At 40.4% G+C, this 17374-nt stretch overlaps 4 protein-coding genes across 7 annotated transcripts; 2 read left to right on the forward strand and 2 right to left on the reverse strand.

Moving 5' to 3' along the window:
* Nucleotides 1-336: 336 nt before the first annotated feature.
* crb3a (crumbs homolog 3a) lies at nucleotides 337-4048 on the forward strand. Of its 4 annotated transcripts, none has more exons than XM_067570224.1 (5): nucleotides 337-660; nucleotides 883-990; nucleotides 1286-1491; nucleotides 2877-2926; nucleotides 3035-4048. In XM_067570224.1, the coding sequence occupies exons 3-5, from the start codon at nucleotides 1404-1406 to the stop codon at nucleotides 3242-3244; spliced, it is 348 nt and encodes a 115-aa protein (XP_067426325.1). In that variant the 5' UTR covers nucleotides 337-660; nucleotides 883-990; nucleotides 1286-1403; the 3' UTR covers nucleotides 3245-4048. The 4 variants fall into 4 exon arrangements, with proteins under 4 accessions (XP_067426325.1, XP_067426324.1, XP_067426326.1 ...); XM_067570223.1 differs by having other exon boundaries at nucleotides 906-990; XM_067570225.1 differs by having other exon boundaries at nucleotides 337-642.
* A 1210-nt stretch (nucleotides 4049-5258) lies between these two features.
* tubb4bl (tubulin, beta 4B class IVb-like) lies at nucleotides 5259-8170 on the reverse strand. The gene is made up of 4 exons (XM_067570202.1): nucleotides 7991-8170; nucleotides 7035-7143; nucleotides 6745-6855; nucleotides 5259-6634 (listed from the first exon to the last, which is right to left on the reverse strand). The coding sequence occupies exons 1-4, from the start codon at nucleotides 8045-8047 to the stop codon at nucleotides 5577-5579; spliced, it is 1335 nt and encodes a 444-aa protein (XP_067426303.1). The 5' UTR covers nucleotides 8048-8170; the 3' UTR covers nucleotides 5259-5576.
* A 140-nt stretch (nucleotides 8171-8310) lies between these two features.
* Nucleotides 8311-13377, forward strand: LOC137167873 (zinc-binding protein A33). The gene is made up of 6 exons (XM_067570201.1): nucleotides 8311-10344; nucleotides 10975-11070; nucleotides 11169-11399; nucleotides 11486-11508; nucleotides 11591-11709; nucleotides 11823-13377. The coding sequence occupies exons 1-6, from the start codon at nucleotides 9958-9960 to the stop codon at nucleotides 12359-12361; spliced, it is 1395 nt and encodes a 464-aa protein (XP_067426302.1). The 5' UTR covers nucleotides 8311-9957; the 3' UTR covers nucleotides 12362-13377.
* Nucleotides 13378-13477: 100 nt separating this feature from the next.
* LOC137168318 (G-protein coupled receptor 183-like) lies at nucleotides 13478-14431 on the reverse strand. The gene has a single exon (XM_067570861.1). It carries the CDS (start codon nucleotides 14429-14431, stop codon nucleotides 13478-13480), a length of 954 nt encoding a protein of 317 aa, XP_067426962.1.
* Between the last annotated feature and the right edge of the window lie 2943 nt (nucleotides 14432-17374).

Consider the following 17374-nt stretch of genomic DNA (forward strand, 5'->3'; position numbering starts at 1 on the left):
AATTGTATGGTCGTATGGATGCACGTACAGACTGACTCATTGCTGTAATATTACAGGAGTGATTTTCCATTAGCAGCACTTGCTTTTCAAAAACGCCTCAATGCTCTCAAACTGCAAATGAAAACTATCTGACCACCACAGATTAGGGTTGAAGCAGCCCACATTTTCTTTGCCCCTCTGAGTCTGAGAAGGGGAGATTAGGCAAGGATTAGAGCCCAGTGGACCAGCTGGCAGCCGAATTCATCCTTAAAATATCTCAGGAATGCTGATATCCTTTCTCATGTTGGGAAACATGAAACCTGGTGGAGGCGCTATTTCATGCCACAGCTATTATCCAGGTTGCTAAGGTAAGAGCAGGCGCAGGGAGGACAGTAAAACATTGTACTCCAGCAGGTTGTAGCAAGTGAGAGCAACCTGACATCATAGGCTATTTAGACTGAGAAGTGCAGTTTAAATCAAATAAGAGGCTTACGGGTTAAATAGGTATAATATGCCGCAAAAGTGATTAAAGTTTTTTTTTTCAGATATGAGACTATTTTGAGGAGTTTTTGTGGGAAAAGGAGAAATCGAGTCTGTTCTGCTTCACTAAACTGCATTTTTCTTCGACTGTGTACAAAGGAGGATCTGTCCGCTCTGCAGCAGGTAGATAACTGCTCTCAGGTAATGCAACACGAAACTGAATCATGTGACCTATGGCGATTTGAAGAGTAGGCGAACAGAAAAAAAACTCCAAAAAAACTGCTTTACATAAAACACCAACTGGTGGTGCAGTCGATGATGTAATCCGAAACTTAAGGATCCATTCAAGTATTTCAGCGGCACTGCAAACGTTTTTAGTCATAGGATGTGTTACCTGTCGTTTTCATTGGACGTTTTCATTAGTGGCAGTTTCATTTCATGACAAGGTGAGGCGGAAGCAACATGGTTCACTCGTGAGGGATCAACCTGCTCGAGTTTTGCCTCGATCACCTGGAAACAGCTGGATCAATGGTACGTGTTTCTAATAGAGCTTTTGGGAAATTTACTTTACAACATGTTCCCTATATTATTGTCAGTAATAATAATATTATTGTTGTATGTGGGGTGGGGTGGGGTGGGGGGGTAACTTTAGAATATGTATTTAGTTTTCAGTAGAACTATTAATAGCTTATTTTCTGTGGTCTGAGTAGGTTTAATGGTGATTCAACATCAGGCTGAATGTGTGACTGGTGCATGGTGGCGCCTGACTCAACCTCAAATTAAAGGAGTCTACAAGAGTGCCAAAGTGATAATATTCTGTCTTCAGATCTTCAAGGATGCAATAAATCAACAAAGTAAATGTTGGACCTAATGAAATGGACCCGAGCTGACACCCCAAAGTCCCAGTCTGCCCACGCTTGGCCCTGCTGGTCACAGGTATAGAGATGGCAGTCTGTCCGGATGTGTTGGCCATACATGGAGTTGTGGTCAGGAGTGTGTTACTGCTGGTACTAAGCAGTAATCCTGTGCGGGGTGAGTCAGTAACCATCCTTTCATTCCCAGTGCTGACTACACCTATACACAGATACACGCTTTGTTATCCTGCAGTGATAACAGATAAAGGAAACATGGGAGAGACGTTACAGAGAAAATCTGACACATGCATGGGCTTGTCGATATGTTGTAATAACATTTGGATAAATTGAGTAACACACTCTGCTGTGTGAGAAAGAGGTATATTTATTCTTAGTTATCAGTAATTACATATGCAAAATACTTCCATTTCATAATATATTAGGCTTTCTCCTTTAAGCACAGCCGCCCCCTCCTGCAACCCCTGCTTTTTGTTATCAAGTTGCACTTTTGTCCTTGCAAAGTTTTCTATTTGCCCTGGTAAATTATTGACTCAGAAAAATACAAGAAGAGGGTTTTAAGTTACTAAAATAAAACCTTCTCATGAAAGCTATTGTAAGTAGCTTTAAAAGGCATAACACAAACAAACAAATCAGCAACAGATTAGCTTTAGATGAGTTGTTTTTTTCCATATTTCAAACAAGCACTTTGTTTGACTCAGCTGACTGGACTGCTGCAGCACACTCTACATTCCTGAGCTTCTCCTCCTTATTCGCTCTCCTGATCAAGAAGTTACTATGTAGTTTCGTGATGTCACCGAGTGATCACATGGGTGGTCATGGATGAAATGGCTGGAAACAGAGTAGGACTGGCAGCATAGCTGGTATGCTTACCTAGAAAGTGTTGTGCTGTTTCTCTTTTTTCTAATCGTAGACAAAATAGTTATTATTTTGCATAACACTGCATAAAAAAGGAATTTATATTTGATGTGAATGAATCAGTTTTAAAGGTGGATCATATCAGGTTTCATGTTTTTCACTTAGCTGGTAAAAAAAAACAACTTAAATCATTTAAACTTTTTTTTTTTGTCCTATTGGCATTGATCTTTTCTAGCATCATTCACAAACACATTTGGGACTTTACATTAATAATGCACTACATCTGAAAGATCCCTCTGCTTGCCTGCACTCATCTGTGGAGGGAATTAATTCTGGACAATTAATAAGATTTCTTTTTCATTGACTCCATTACATTTACATGCACTTAAATTCAACCAGATTACGACAGAAGTTGACATTCAGCATTAACCTGGTTTCCCAAAAATCCCAAGTTTACATGTGTTCATTAATTAAAGCAACTAGTGGAATAAATCTTTGTAGAAATCTTAGATTAGTAATTAACTAAGAAGTTATGTAGTTAATGGATAGCCCCATTAGGTTACCAGCAGTTAGGAGCCCTATACTCAGTTGTATGTTACATGCACAAGCTTATTAACAGTGAGATTGAGCCAGAAAAGAGTTTGCATTGTTACCTCAGTGGTCTTGATGCTTCTGCTTTTTTCACAGGGAATTATACCATTCGTGCAAGTGACACTCGTTCTAATAACACTCATGATGTAAGTAAAAAATGTTGCTTCTACAGTATTTTACTGTATGTAAATCCCACCAGAAAGTATCAAATGTCACTAAAAATTGATCACTGTTCTGCATTTTTCCATTTGCAGGTAAACAACGTTGCAGCTATCGTGGCCCCCGTGGTCACCTTCGGTGTCCTGGCCATAGTCTCAGCTGTTCTCGGCTGGATGTTCTGCGTGGTGAAAAAGAAGAGGCAGACTGAGGGGACGTACAGACCCAGCGCTGAGGAACAGTCTGGTGCACGCAGCGTCGCCGCACCAGATGCGCTAAAGCTACCAAAGGAGGAAAGACTCATTTGAGATTTTATGCTTGCATGGCGGCATTCCCATGTGACGATGCTCATTACCTTCAGCTGATCATTCAAAGAAAAATATCTCCAGGTTTAAGACACAACAGACTGACAAGTTTGAGGCATCATAACATGATGCATTCACTTCTTTTCATTTCAACAAGCACTGAATCTAGCCTGCGTGGCACCATGAGGAAAAGCACCTGGATGAATGGATCTTCCAATGGATTTTAAGAACAATTAAACATTTCAAGGTGGTTTCGAACATTTCTTATGCACAAATGAAACAGGAGCTGCAGTATTTCATCACCACCAATCATTTTAGTTTTGACATGTTTTCCTTTGTTGTCTGCCTTAATACTGTATATCATACATGTGCTTGATTTGATTCTGTCTATGATGAAAAACTTTCACTGGCAAAATTTACACTGATCTTTTACCTCAAACTCATTTTCACTCCTCATTAGTTCATTGCATTAAACTGAGATAGATGTTTGCTTTAGTCTTATTATTAGTGTAATTCAACATCTTATCGCAGTGCAAAAGCTCTTGATTGTAGAAATATTGCTGCACGAATAAGTATATTGAGCAAAAGCAAGCAACTGTTTACACTTGAAGTATTCTTTTAGTAATCATTTTAATTTAAAGTGACACATATTTAAAACTTTTCAATTCAATAGATCAACCATGCAGTGCATATCACATGGTAACCACACAAACATGTTTTACAGTCACTGCATGTTTATTTACACTTTTATCAAGTAAATAAACAATTTGTAAAACAGTTGAGTAATTAAACTTCACAAAATATATATTTTTTTCTGTTCTAATGTCTTACTTTTCTTAAAACTACATGATGTCAATAAAGGTAGAAGTTAAACATATTCAGTCCTCAAAATAAGATTTGGGTATGAGCAGACAAACATATCTTAACACATGAATATGGCCGCATGGGCAACAAGCCAAAACTAGAGCCAAAAAATCCAGGCGGTGCTGAGAAAAGTGTAAACAAACCCAAAAGTATGTATTTGCGCAATGAGTCTTAGGATGATGAAACAGCTTGACAGATAAGGAGTTCTGGTAGTGCCGAGTGAGAAGTTCAGCCAAGTACCTGAGAAAGTCACTGAAACACTGAAGTCATTGTGTGGCTTAATGAAGAAAAAAAAAGGTATATCTAAAATGTCATCAAAACTTGTAGAGAGAGTACAATCTTTAATATACAAGACTCACATTTATCAAGTATTTGGAAACTAGAAGAAAGGTGGCCAACTTAATTTAACTTATAGTGTACACACAAACGAACTTCCTGGTTCTCAAAGTGCTATCAGTCATTTATTTATTTGTTAATTAGAGAATAAGTCAAGGCAGGATTATAAAGTGTTTTTAGCTCCATCCACATACTAATGTTGGATTGCCTGATGCAGAGTTTTGGGGAAAACATTCATCCTATTCATTGAGACTTCCCACTGACAAGATTACATCCTAGTGTGTGTTTTAACAGGATTTCATTATGAAACATGATAAAACATTATAGGAATAGGTTTATTGCTACCATACTGTGTTTGACTAATTTATATTACAGCACAGTCTGTTTCCTGACTGTGTGTCTTTCAACTTAACTAAGTGAATCATGAATTATGTTTTGCATTTATTGGACTACTGCTCAGCCTTGATACATGCATCAAAATTCAAACTGCATTGTGCACTTTTGTTTGATATAGTAGGACTGCGTAGACCACCTTTCATCACTAGTCTTAAACTGACAACATTGGTGAGACCACTTTGATACACTTGATATACTATTGTCACTGACAATATTTGCTGTAAACTAGGCTTTATTTGCTTTAATTTTCAATACGTTAGCAAAATGCTTGTGACTCTCCCATTCAAATGTTGTGACCCTCTGCTTTTGAGGAACGTCCCTTTTCAGGATGTTGCTGGACAGACACTAAAGGGCTGTAAGGTCTGTAATAATATCAGATCAATCATCAACTGAATAAATGAAAACTCAGAGGCAGTAACAGTGGCCATGTAATCAGATTTTAATAATTCTCTGATGTCAAGGCTTCACAGTTAAAATCACTTGCGTTTAAATTTGGCAAGGCAATGATCGGGAAGATGTAAGGATGTCAATAATCCAGTGCATTCACAACATACAAAAACATTAGAACCAGAAACTTTACTAGCATCAGTTAACACAATGTCTAACACCAGAGCAACAGTGATCTAGATGGTGACAGTTTTTCAGTGTGGCAGACCATTCAATTCAAAATGGGAGGGGGATGGGAGAGGGGATGGAGTTGGGGGGGATGGGTGAGGTGAAATGAGGTTGGGTGGAGGTTTTAGGCGACTTCCTCCTCTCCCTCCTCCTCAAACTCGCCCTCCTCAGCAGTGGCGTCCTGGTATTGCTGGTACTCTGACACCAGGTCGTTCATGTTGCTCTCCGCCTCGGTGAACTCCATCTCATCCATGCCCTCACCGGTGTACCAGTGGAGGAAAGCCTTACGACGGAACATGGCGGTGAACTGCTCGGAAATACGCTTGAACAGCTCCTGGATGGCTGTGCTATTGCCGATGAAAGTGGCAGCCATTTTGAGGCCACGTGGTGGGATGTCACAGACGGCGGTCTTCACATTGTTAGGGATCCATTCGACAAAGTAGCTGCTGTTCTTATTCTGCACATTCAACATCTGCTCGTCCACCTCCTTCATGGACATGCGTCCCCTGAACACAGCAGCCACTGTGAGGTAGCGGCCGTGACGTGGGTCGCAGGCGGCCATCATGTTTTTGGCATCAAACATCTGCTGGGTGAGCTCGGGCACAGACAGAGCACGATACTGCTGGCTGCCCCTGCTGGTGAGGGGGGCAAAACCTGGCATGAAGAAGTGCAGACGTGGGAAGGGCACCATGTTGACAGCAAGTTTACGGAGATCAGCGTTGAGCTGGCCGGGGAAACGCAGACAGGTAGTCACCCCGCTCATGGTGGCGGACACCAAATGGTTGAGATCTCCGTAGGTGGGGGTGGTGAGTTTGAGTGTGCGGAAGCAGATATCATAGAGAGCTTCATTGTCAATGCAGTAGGTCTCATCTGTGTTCTCTACCAGCTGGTGGACAGAGAGGGTAGCGTTGTAGGGCTCCACAACTGTGTCAGACACCTTAGGAGAAGGCACCACGCTGAAGGTGTTCATGATGCGATCAGGGTATTCCTCGCGGATTTTGCTGATGAGCAGGGTGCCCATGCCGGAGCCAGTACCACCACCCAGGGAGTGAGTAAGCTGAAAGCCCTGCAGGCAATCGCAGCTCTCAGCCTCTTTCCTCACTACGTCCAGGACGGAGTCCACAAGCTCGGCTCCCTCAGTGTAGTGGCCCTTTGCCCAGTTGTTTCCAGCTCCACTCTGGCCTGTAGTCAAGAGTATCACAATTAATTGAGCAGATGTAGAAAACAAGCTAAAACCACAACTAAAATCACTCAATGTGCATCTTTACTTAATTCACATAAGGTTAGATTACCAAAAACAAAGTTGTCGGGTCTGAAGATCTGCCCGAAGGGACCGGACCTGACTGAATCCATTGTACCTGGCTCCAGGTCCACCAGGATGGCTCGGGGTACATACTTTCCACCTGAAATCAGGCAAAACAGATCAACAATGTTATTACATGTGGATTTTAGGAGCTTGTTAAATCATGATGAATTCAATGTAAAAACCTGGAAGAGCATGCAAATAATTTTGCATAGTAGTAGAGCTGGGTAGGTGGTTAAATTTGCTCTGTCATGTGTTGAAGCTTAATCTGTAGGCTACCTGTGGCCTCATTGTAGTAGACGCTGATCCTGTCTAGCTGCAGATCGCTGTCTCCGTGGTAGGTACCAGTGGGATCAATGCCATGCTCATCACTGATCACCTCCCAGAACTGAGGAAAAAAGGGGGGAGGGTGGTAGGACAGGAGGGAGAGACAGATGAGTAATTCAGCTAAGTAATAAAAATAGCATGTAACCACTTTATAGGAAGCCTTTTAAACATACAAAGCTGCAAGGCTATTTAATTCTCTAATTGAAAGCAGGTCATAAGTGCAATCTATTAGTCTGAAATGCAGACTGTCTCAGGAGTAATCAACCAGATGGCAATAATCTGATAAATAACAGTGTCTTACAAAAACACACTGTACTATTAAGGGTCAACGAGCCTAAAAATACGAAAGATATCATTATTTCCTGTGTTCAAACAAAAAGTAACATTTTTAATAGGTGGGGAATAAGACATTTTCACAACTGCGTTGAAAATAATCTGAGGTAAAAATAGGTCATACAAGTGGAGGGGGAGGGGAGGCTGCTCCTACAATGACAAGGTTACTACATTATTACTGCTTTTCATATAATTGGCTGCAATACTCGACAAAAAAGGCAGAAAAATCAAAGTCCAATTTGGCACGCAGTTATTAGAATAGAAGAGAATTTACTGTATGTTGCATAAATCGTTTTGTCTGTTGCACAAATCAACGCAAACCGACGCAGCAGCACTAATCTTGAGTCTAATATCAGCCCTGCAGAGAATATTAATGAGCACATGGGCTGTGATTTAAATGTGATTAATTGCGCAGAGCTTTAATGAAGAAAAGGCACCGCGTTGTGGTGCTTCTAGAGAATTCGTGGACGGTGGATTAGACGGCTCCTCAGCGCCACCGAGACGTGTATGGATGAAAGCCTGCACAAATGTCACACGTACGCAAAAACGAACGGAGATAAAAATCTGAAGAATACCTTTGCTCCGATCTGGTTTCCGCACTGACCGGCTTGCAAATGCACAATTTCGCGCATATTGGACAGATGGATGCGAGGATGACCGAGTAAGAAGATGCGTATCTGAGAGGAAGAGATTCACTGGATGATGGCTCCTGCGGTCGAGTGTCCGGGATTTGTTGCGCCGCCTCTGAGAGCTTTTACTGGGCTGGATCGGTGGTGCAAGTTGACGTCATCGCCATGGTAACCAAAGACCGGAGGAGAGAGGGAGGAACCAAGAACCGTGGAAATGGCGGATAGGATGCGAAGAGCTGCATCAGTCATCAATAAGATCCTCATCCTAATGGACCGGGTGACCCCACACCACACCCTCCACGCACGCACACACACACAGAAGGAGACACACTTTTTAGCATCAAGGTCAATATTGTGTGTAACAATGTAGTCCACCGGAATGCATCATGAGTTTATTATTATTATGACAAGGACAAGAGCAGTAACATAAAAATGTATCAACTATTGACTATTTGATGTTTTTAAAAAGTATCAGCTTGACACTTGGTGCCTCGAGGCCTGCATGTTGTGAAATAGGACAAAAAGTACGATGAAAATGTCAAGTAGGCTGTGTGCTGCCATGTAGGGTGTGTCTCCAGCATTTCATTCACTGTATGATTCAACTGGCTGGTCCATTTCCTCCGATCAAAGGTATGCTTTAGCCTACTTAATTTGTTACTAGCCACCTTTAATTACAGTAGCTTAATTATCAAAATGGGAGAAAGAGCAAAATACTGACATATAACAAACCAAACAATACAAAACTATTGGAGGAACTGGACAGGCAGACACTATACTGCACACTGTCAAGTTTGTTTGTTTTTTCGATTCAGAATCACACACCTAAAATATAAAGTATGTCACCTAAAAACCCTGCATGCACATACATAAATGCAAAGCTTCCTCTCTTTAAACTAAAGTATAGGCTTTCAGAATGCTCACTGTTTTGGCACCTGATTCTCCTACTTTACTGCCTTGAAATGCAGTCTTCTTTCAGAAAAGAAAAAGGTTTCCTCTGGTTTCCAACATGTGAGCAAATATTGACCTGCGGCACAAATGTTGTGTGTTGTTGTGTAAATAATCAAGACAAACACAAATTATGTAACGCACATTAGACATAGTAGAGATAGTAGATAAATAAACATAGATAATGCATCAATAAATGTGTACTATGACAAATAATATAAATAACCTGTCTTATCTACAGTACGTTAACAGTTTTAAGTCTCAATCACTCACCTATTAAGTTTTAATAAGTGACTTGTTGGTTAGTGTTGTAAAATTCTGTCAGGGTAAACATTTTTCTGACTTCTCTGAGCTGGTTCAGCCAGTTTGGGTCAAACCTCACCTGCTAAAAGATGTAAAACATACTGCGAACAAACAACATGAGGGTTGGGCAACAATTCTACTAAATTTTCTGATTAATGAAATTACTAGCAGTAAAACATATTTTCACGGGCGACAACTGTTTTAAAAGGTCAGTTGCAAAGTGACTTACGCAATGAATTGATATGTTTAGAAAGTTTGCTAATGCGCAGCCTTGAGGAGTCAACATGGATGTTAACACTGAAGCATTCACATTCATATCCTGAATGATTACATTCCAAACAAGGCAAGTTACCAACCAGGTTTAAGCTCTTAAACATCTGGCCAATAGGGCGTTACTTCCTTTTTCCCAGCACTGCTACAGTGTTTTTTTCACGGTTCATGATTCAAGTTACTCCCACAGAAGTCATGCACAGGAAAGCAAAGAGCATTTGTTACTTCATGTCAAGAACAATAGATAGGCAGTTGGTGCGTTCGAAGCCGTTCAAGAGACAGATTTAACGAGGTGTACTGAATCATGTTGTTATTGCTGACAGGGGAATCGTTTAGTTCTTAAACCCGTGGACTTAGGCTGTTTTGAACTGTGGAGTTACTTTATTGGAGTGGTCATGTCACTCCCAGAGGAGGATCTTACATGCCCAGTATGCTGTGACATCTTTACAGACCCTGTTCTGCTGTCATGTAGCCATAGCTTTTGTAGGAGCTGTCTGAAGCGCTGCTGGGACACAGGCTTGCGTGAGTGTCCAGTATGCAGGAAAAGAACCGCCAAGTCCAGTCCTCCCTCCAATTTGGCACTGAAAAATGTCTGTGAAACTCTTCTGCAGACCAGGAGGCAGAGTTCAGTGGAAGAGAAGAACAACTGTAATCTCCACGGGGAGAAGTTGAAACTTTTCTGTCTCGTAGACAAACAGCCCATCTGTGTGGTATGTCAGTCCTCCAAACTGCACAAAACCCACGACTGCTCACCTTTAGAAGAGGCAGTGCTGGACTGCAAGGTAAGGGAAATAAACATAACAATGTACTTCCCAATTGCACCGTAACATTAACTTGATTAACTGACTTATTTCAACCTAAAGGTAGCACCTAAAAGTAGAATGCTGTTCCACGAGTCTGTCCTGAATGTAGTTTACACTGTTAACTAGGGCCGGACAATACAGACAAAATCAAACATCATGATATTTTTTACCAAATACCTCGATATCGATATTGTGACAATAGTGTAGGGATGACTATTGGTGCTTTCACAGAATATTTACACAATGAGATTTTTGATCAATCATCATCAGTAATGTGGATATAAATGACTAAATGGGTGAAGGTATATATTTAAACAACTAGAACAGTCTGGTAAGTTCATAAAATGACATCACTTTATTGTAATGCAGCCTTTAAAACCAGGAAAAGACAACACTTCTGCCATGTCATGATATTTCAATATCCATTATCTAAGACGATGTAGTTTCATAACACAATATCGATATAATATCGATATATTGCCCAGTCCTAATGTTATCTTTCAGTGATGAATCCAGGCCTAAAATATTCCAAATACTCAAACTACTGAAACATCATTCCATTAAGATATCAGATTTCTGCTGTTTATTGCTGATGTCCTTTACTTCCAGGATGAACTTGCTTTATCCCTCAAGAGCTTGCAAGATAAACTGAACTGCCTCAAAAGAATTCACAGGAGCTCTACAGATATGTTCAATCACATTAAGGTAAAGATAACCCGGTATGAGATGACAGATCTTACATATTTGATTACGAATAAAAAAAAAAGCTCAAATAAACCAATATTTGCAATAATCTCCTTCAGAGTCAGACGCTGGAAACACAGAGACTGATTAAGAGCCAGTTTGAGCAGCTCCATCAAGTCCTCTACCATGAAGAATCAGCCAGATTGGCAGCTGTGAAGAAAGAAGAAGAAGAGAAGATCGCAGGAATGAAGGATAAGTTTAAAGAACTTTCAGCAGAGGTGCTGTCCCTCACAGAGACCATTGCAGTCATACAGGAGGAGCTGAAAGAAGATGACATGGTCTTGTTGAAGGTCTGTACAGTCCAGTTTTATCATTTTTTTAATAAACATTTCCAAAAAATATCCACATTTGACTGAGTTTTTTTTATATTTTCTAGAATTTTAAAGCTACTCAGGACAGGTATGTTAAAATGATGGATTTGCACACTTTTTTGTATTGACTGTGACATATTCTGAGTGGAGGGTATCTGTTGTGTTCACAGAAGCCAAAGCACATCGCTGAATTCAGACATCATGTCCGGGTTACTGATTGATGTGACTAAGCATCTCAGCAACCTCAAGCATAGAATCTGGGAGAAAATGCTGGATCACATTGATTATAGTGAGTCGACATAGGCTTATTTGTAATTTTCCTCATGTTCATACGCTGGATGAGTAAACGAAACTGTGTGTGACATATAAATCTTTCTCTTCGGCTAATTTCCTGTATTTTAGGTCCTGTGACTTTGGACCCAAACACAGCACACCCCTGCCTCATCCTGTCAGACGATCTGACTTCCCTCCACTACTCAAAGGAGCCGAGTTGTTGCCCGGACAACCCAGAGCGCTTCCACATGAGTGCTGAAGTGGTAGGCATGACAACACTAGGCTCAGGAAGTCACCACTGGGTCGTGGAAACAGGAAGCAATCAGGACTGGCTCCTGGGCGTGGCCTCTTCCTCTGTACCTAGGAATTGTGAGATCTCTGCTCGGCCTGAGAACGGCTTCTGGACTTTGTGTTTCCGGGACGGAGAGTTCAGGGCAATGACCTCTCCACCCACCCCACTGACTGTTTCAAGAACCCCCCAACAAGTCAAAGTGCAACTGGATTACAACAAAGGGACTGTGTCTTTTGTTGACTCTGCTGATGACACACTCATTTATGCATTCACAGACACGTTCAGAGAAACATTACTACCTTACTTTTATACACAGAGCAGTCATCCATTGAGAATACTGCCAGATAAGGTACTTGTCACAATGTTGCGTCAATAAGTGTTTGAGTGATTTATTAATTATGTAAAAAAAGTTAATCTCAATCCTGTTTTGATGGATGAAAGTACTCTTCATCCAAGTAATTTTGCTGCTTCAAAAACATCTTGTATGTTTTTGTCACCTCTTTTTTATTGCTGAATTTGGCATCTTCTTACTGTTAAAACAAGCTGTATCTAAATATATATGAAAATAAGTAGCTAAATATGCATTGCTCTCTGAGAGAAGAGGACATTTGCATTTGATTTTAATGTTTAAATAACTATGAAGAAGTTTTTGGTTATTTCATTTTAGGTTTAGGTTATTCTAGAGCTGATGTTCGGTCTGCTGCAAGACCTTTCTTTGTGTTCTATTGCACTGCCTGCATTTGACTTACACCTGTATAAATTATACTGCTGTGAAGGTGTTTGATTTTACTGTTGATGACATCCATATTATGTTGGACTGGGATGGAGGCCTACCCAGCACCATGCACCTTAAGAAATACACATATAGAAAAGAGAGGTTTCTTTTTTTGTTAGAAAACGTTGCTTATTGTGTTAATTTGGACAGTGAAGGTGACTTTACTTTGTAATTAAATGAAAGTTTCATAAAGTAATGTTTAATTTGTCAAATGAAGAAACAATTCAGTGGATCAAAAGGTTGCCTATTGTGGAGGGGTTACATGGTACTTTTTATTTCTCTCTTTTGTACACATGATGGCGCCAAAGTCAAACAAATATTTTAAAGGACGTCATTTCTTTGAACACATGTATCTCATGGGGGTAGGAGAAAATCATTGTCTAGAATATAATCAATTCATTATCAGTTAATCAAAACAGGAAATTAATTCTTGATTTTTTTCCACTTGTGTACTTGTTGTGAAGACTAATCCATGAATGTAAGATAGAAACATTTTCATCTAAACACGTTTATGTTATTTTCAAGATTGCTCTCCCTTACTCTGCATAAACATCTATTCCATAAAAACATACATTTGGAAGATAAATAAATAAAGGGAAATAAATAAAAATACCACAGTTGGATTTAGTGTCCAGTTCTTACTCTCACAGCTCTTCTCTGGAGACAAGTGGACTCAACATCCATGAGGTTCAATATGTTTATTATATCTTCTGAACCCTACGCAGGTGGGGTTTTGTTGTTCTCTGCAGTGACACAGGTGCAACACTTCTTGACACAGGTGTCAGAGAAGAAAGGCACCTTCTCCAGGCGAGAAAGGTAGACAAGTGGCTGGATGGTGCTGCTGATGTTGATGAATGCGAAGCCAACGGGCTGCACGTAGCAGCGAAACACATCTATGGAGTAGTAGTCCTCAAAGGGGAACATTGCTACAGGTGGCAGGTAGTTAAACACGATAATACAAAGGATGGAGAGCACTATCTTAAAGGCCTTCTTCTTCATGGGGTGCATCTCGTCTTTCCCTGCACCACGGGATTTCTTCAGGGTCCACAGGATGCTTATGTTACACACAACCATCCAGGCAAATGTTGCCAGGATCTCACCTGTGAACACCTTCTCAAAGTTGGGCAGGCCTCCCACACATTTAGCACTGGAGTAGGCAAAGGTGAGGCAGAGAACCAGCACTGTGAGACTTAACCTGTACTTGATGTGTTTAAATTGCCCGAATGAAATAGGAAAGAGCACAGCCATGAAGCGATCCAGGCAGATACAGGAGAAAAACAGCGGACCACTGGTGTCTTTCACACCGTAGGAGAACTTAGCGGCGGACCACACCTCCTTGCTCTGCCAGTAGTAAAGGTTAAGGAAGATGATGGGGGTCATGACACTGAAGTAGATATCCATGAAGGCCAGGAAGCCCAAATATATGTCTGAAGTGGAGGGTTCTTTGCGATTATGGATGAGGATCGCAATGACAAGTACATTGGCAGGGATTCCCACGATTACATTGATGGACTGCAGGGTCAGGTCAAAGAGAATGCCCTCTACTTGATGATCGCACCCATCAAACACACTGAAGGGTTTTATTGTGGCATTGATGTCAGCGGTGGTATTGAGCGGGAGTTGAGTTGGGTGAAAGGTTGAGTTGAGTGGTGAGGATACATTTTTCTCCATCTTTCTAGTTCTGCAAAAACCAGGACTCTGATGGGAGAACAGTAAGAATATATAGTGATGATCAGGGTTTAGCATCTTCAGTCAGCACTCACTCAATCAATAGCAAATGATACAGTCTCCTATTAAAGTCATGTGTTTCTCAAGAGGCTTAATACTTAATCTTGTTTTCTAGCTCAGCACTGATAATACAGTCAAATATACTGTTGCTCATTAGAATCCTTGTTTCTAATCTGCTGAGAAGTTTAGTCTCAGTAGATTTAAACTAGCTGCGGAGTTAAGCAAGACAGTTTCCAGAGAGCAAAAACACGTTACAAACACCGTCAGGGCTTCTCCTCAGGCTGTTATCTTGTTATTGTCTTGTTATAAAAAGTGCTCCTCGAGGGAACCATGGCTCTGTATGAAGGGACATCTAACATACTTAAGGGAGTCATGATAAAAGCACAACCCTTTCACAGCAGAATAAAAGGGCAGCTATTCCCAAATTAAAATGGCAAAGTATTCTGCACGTAGACCATTGTTTAAGACTATTGTTGGGAAGGGCAGTGGAAATTTGGTCATTTCCTGCAGCTCTTAAAAGCCTGTTTCTGACATTTAGCAATTCCTAAAGCTAATTTCTAACCAGAAAAGGAGGATAACCTGGAAAATGAATTTAATAATGGCTGGATTTATGGCATAATAACTGGAGTCAGACATGAAGTAAAACCACGACCACAGCCATTATCATTAGGTCCTGGGCCTTGAGCTCTGTGTCTCCATCTTTGGTCCCTATAGGAAGACGACAAATGGAAGCTTTTTTTTTTTTAAGTTCTTCAGTATTTCTAATGTTAGGCGCTTAATGTCAGGTTTTGTTCTGGACTCTGGGACTATTTGCAGCGGCTCTGAGTCAGGCTGATTTGCACAACCTCATTGAAAACGTGAGCGTCTTCACATGCAGTACACCTGACGTCCCTCCACTAAATGGACTTTTGGAGCCAGAGGCAGTGATTGTTCTTTGCACAGCCATCAAGGGGCCTATTCTGGTTTAACATGGACCTTTCTCTCCCTTGTTCCCTCAGCGGATTGTGTTTCTTGCCTCCCTCTTGTGTCGGCTCTACCTCAGGCCAAACACACTCCTGTGGGACTAATCACACTGACAGAGGAGTGAAGCTCTTTGCCTAAGATGCTCGTCCCTGGAGATGGCAGACTTATTCAATTGTGTTTTTTCTGCAGGCATATCTACTGAAAATGAAATAAACAAAACAGAATATTAAATATTATTTTGGAGCATTTAATTAAGTGCTGAATACCCTACAATATAATGAACTGTTTACTGTAAAATGAACTGTTACATGTAAAATTTCAAAGCTAAGTTTAGACTTGGACAAAAAGGGACTTGACTCAACTTACGTGATGTTTTGTATGTTTTGTTACAAGTTTAAAAGTATGTTTCATTAAAAGGTGGAAAGTATTTGTAACTAATTTGTAACATTTATGTTCCCATCTGTAATTGTGATCATTGAGTATACATAGAGAAACATTTATTCGTTAGTTATACTTTTTTGTCCTATAAATTATGTTTTATTTGCATTTGATGTGCTTTAAATCACTGATCAGTCTGATTTATAATAAAAAAGAGTTTCAGTATATCTATATTTGAACTTAAATTACATATATTCTTACATAAGATTTCAAATGGAAAACACTTTTACAGCTTAAATACTTTATTTTGCTGCTGAACATAGTAATTTCAGGCAGGAAGAAATTAAATCTATCAATTAAGAGTCTAAAATGTTTCAAGTCACATCATAATGTTGAAGTTGTGGGGGATGTAAGATGATGAGGGGAAACCGATAAATCTCAATTCATCTGGTTATTTATTTATTTTGCAAAATGGAGTTAACCCCTTTAGTACTTTACTACTGTAGGCTGAGCTGTAGACAAATGAATTGTATTAATTACAGGAAATAATATCAAACTGGTCCAACTAACAATATATGAAGATAACATAATGATGATAACTAGAATTCAACAGGCATATATTATTTACTTATTTAGGGACACACATTGATTGAAATGCTTGGAAAAGAGATTAAACTTTGCAACCAATTTACAAAATGTCATTGACCTACTGGAGCTTTGTAAAAGTTCAGATTGTTTTTACTCACCAGAGTGGACTATTCTTCTGTGCAGTGTATTAAGTGTGTATCTGTTTGTGGGATTCATTCGGGATATATTTATAAGTTCTCTGAAGTGTCGTAGATCTGACGCTGACCAGGAGGGGAGGACCTTCTGGAGTTTTTGATAGCTTGAGGAACTCTTCCAATCAAAACTTCTTTATTAAGATGCCTCCACGTGTTCTCAGTGGCAGTGTATTGAAAAAATAGACATGTTTAGGGATCTGATACTGAAGATGTGGTATTGAATTGTGCCAGTGGTTACAGATGTGTTTGCCACTCTGTCACTCTCCTGGGTTGCTAGTCTGGGCTGGACATGTGAATTCAGGGGGCTTTGTGGGACTGGTCTGGTGATGCAGTGGGTTTCCTGGAGCCATATTAGTCATCCCCACTCAGCCCTTCATCCTCTCTTTCTGGTACTGGAGACTCTGAGCACAGGTGCACAAGAACAATATCAACAGCCTTGGAGCAAATGTCAATGCTGTCTAAGCTTGTTTTGTTACGGTACATTTTCAACGCTGTTAAGTGAAACAAATGCATACATGCTCTGCCTCTCATATGCATCTAAACAAAATTACAATGCATGAGTACAGGTGGTGAAGACTCTCTCTGAAGTAGTCATCACTTAATAACAGCAGGGGGAAAAAGACACCGTTTGTAAGTGTGTAACGCCCATGTGTGAGTATGTGTCACAGTGTATTGGGACTGATTGCTTCACCGGGTGGTTAATTGCATTTGAGCCACTGCTTGGGTGTGTTGAACCCAATGTTCTGTTCTCCTGTGAACACAA

This window comes from Thunnus thynnus, chromosome 17, assembly GCF_963924715.1.
Source record: "Thunnus thynnus chromosome 17, fThuThy2.1, whole genome shotgun sequence".
Lineage (NCBI taxonomy): Eukaryota > Metazoa > Chordata > Actinopteri > Scombriformes > Scombridae > Thunnus > Thunnus thynnus.

Coding starts and splice junctions, on each gene's coding strand:
- tubb4bl (XM_067570202.1), bottom strand. CDS start 8,047: ATGCGCGAAATTGTGCATTTGCAAGCCGGTCAGTGCGGAAACCAGATC. Junction 7,144..7,990: donor GAAACCAGATCGGAGCAAAG/GTATTCTTCAGA, acceptor TTTTTTCCTCAG/TTCTGGGAGGTGATCAGTGA. Junction 6,856..7,034: donor CTACTACAATGAGGCCACAG/GTAGCCTACAGA, acceptor GCCTGATTTCAG/GTGGAAAGTATGTACCCCGA.
- LOC137168318 (XM_067570861.1), bottom strand. CDS start 14,431: ATGGAGAAAAATGTATCCTCACCACTCAACTCAACCTTTCACCCAACT.
- crb3a (XM_067570224.1), top strand. CDS start 1,404: ATGGCAGTCTGTCCGGATGTGTTGGCCATACATGGAGTTGTGGTCAGG. Junction 1,492..2,876: donor AAGCAGTAATCCTGTGCGGG/GTGAGTCAGTAA, acceptor CTTTTTTCACAG/GGAATTATACCATTCGTGCA. Junction 2,927..3,034: donor GTTCTAATAACACTCATGAT/GTAAGTAAAAAA, acceptor TTCCATTTGCAG/GTAAACAACGTTGCAGCTAT.
- LOC137167873 (XM_067570201.1), top strand. CDS start 9,958: ATGTCACTCCCAGAGGAGGATCTTACATGCCCAGTATGCTGTGACATC. Junction 11,400..11,485: donor ATGACATGGTCTTGTTGAAG/GTCTGTACAGTC, acceptor TATATTTTCTAG/AATTTTAAAGCTACTCAGGA. Junction 11,509..11,590: donor TTTAAAGCTACTCAGGACAG/GTATGTTAAAAT, acceptor TTGTGTTCACAG/AAGCCAAAGCACATCGCTGA.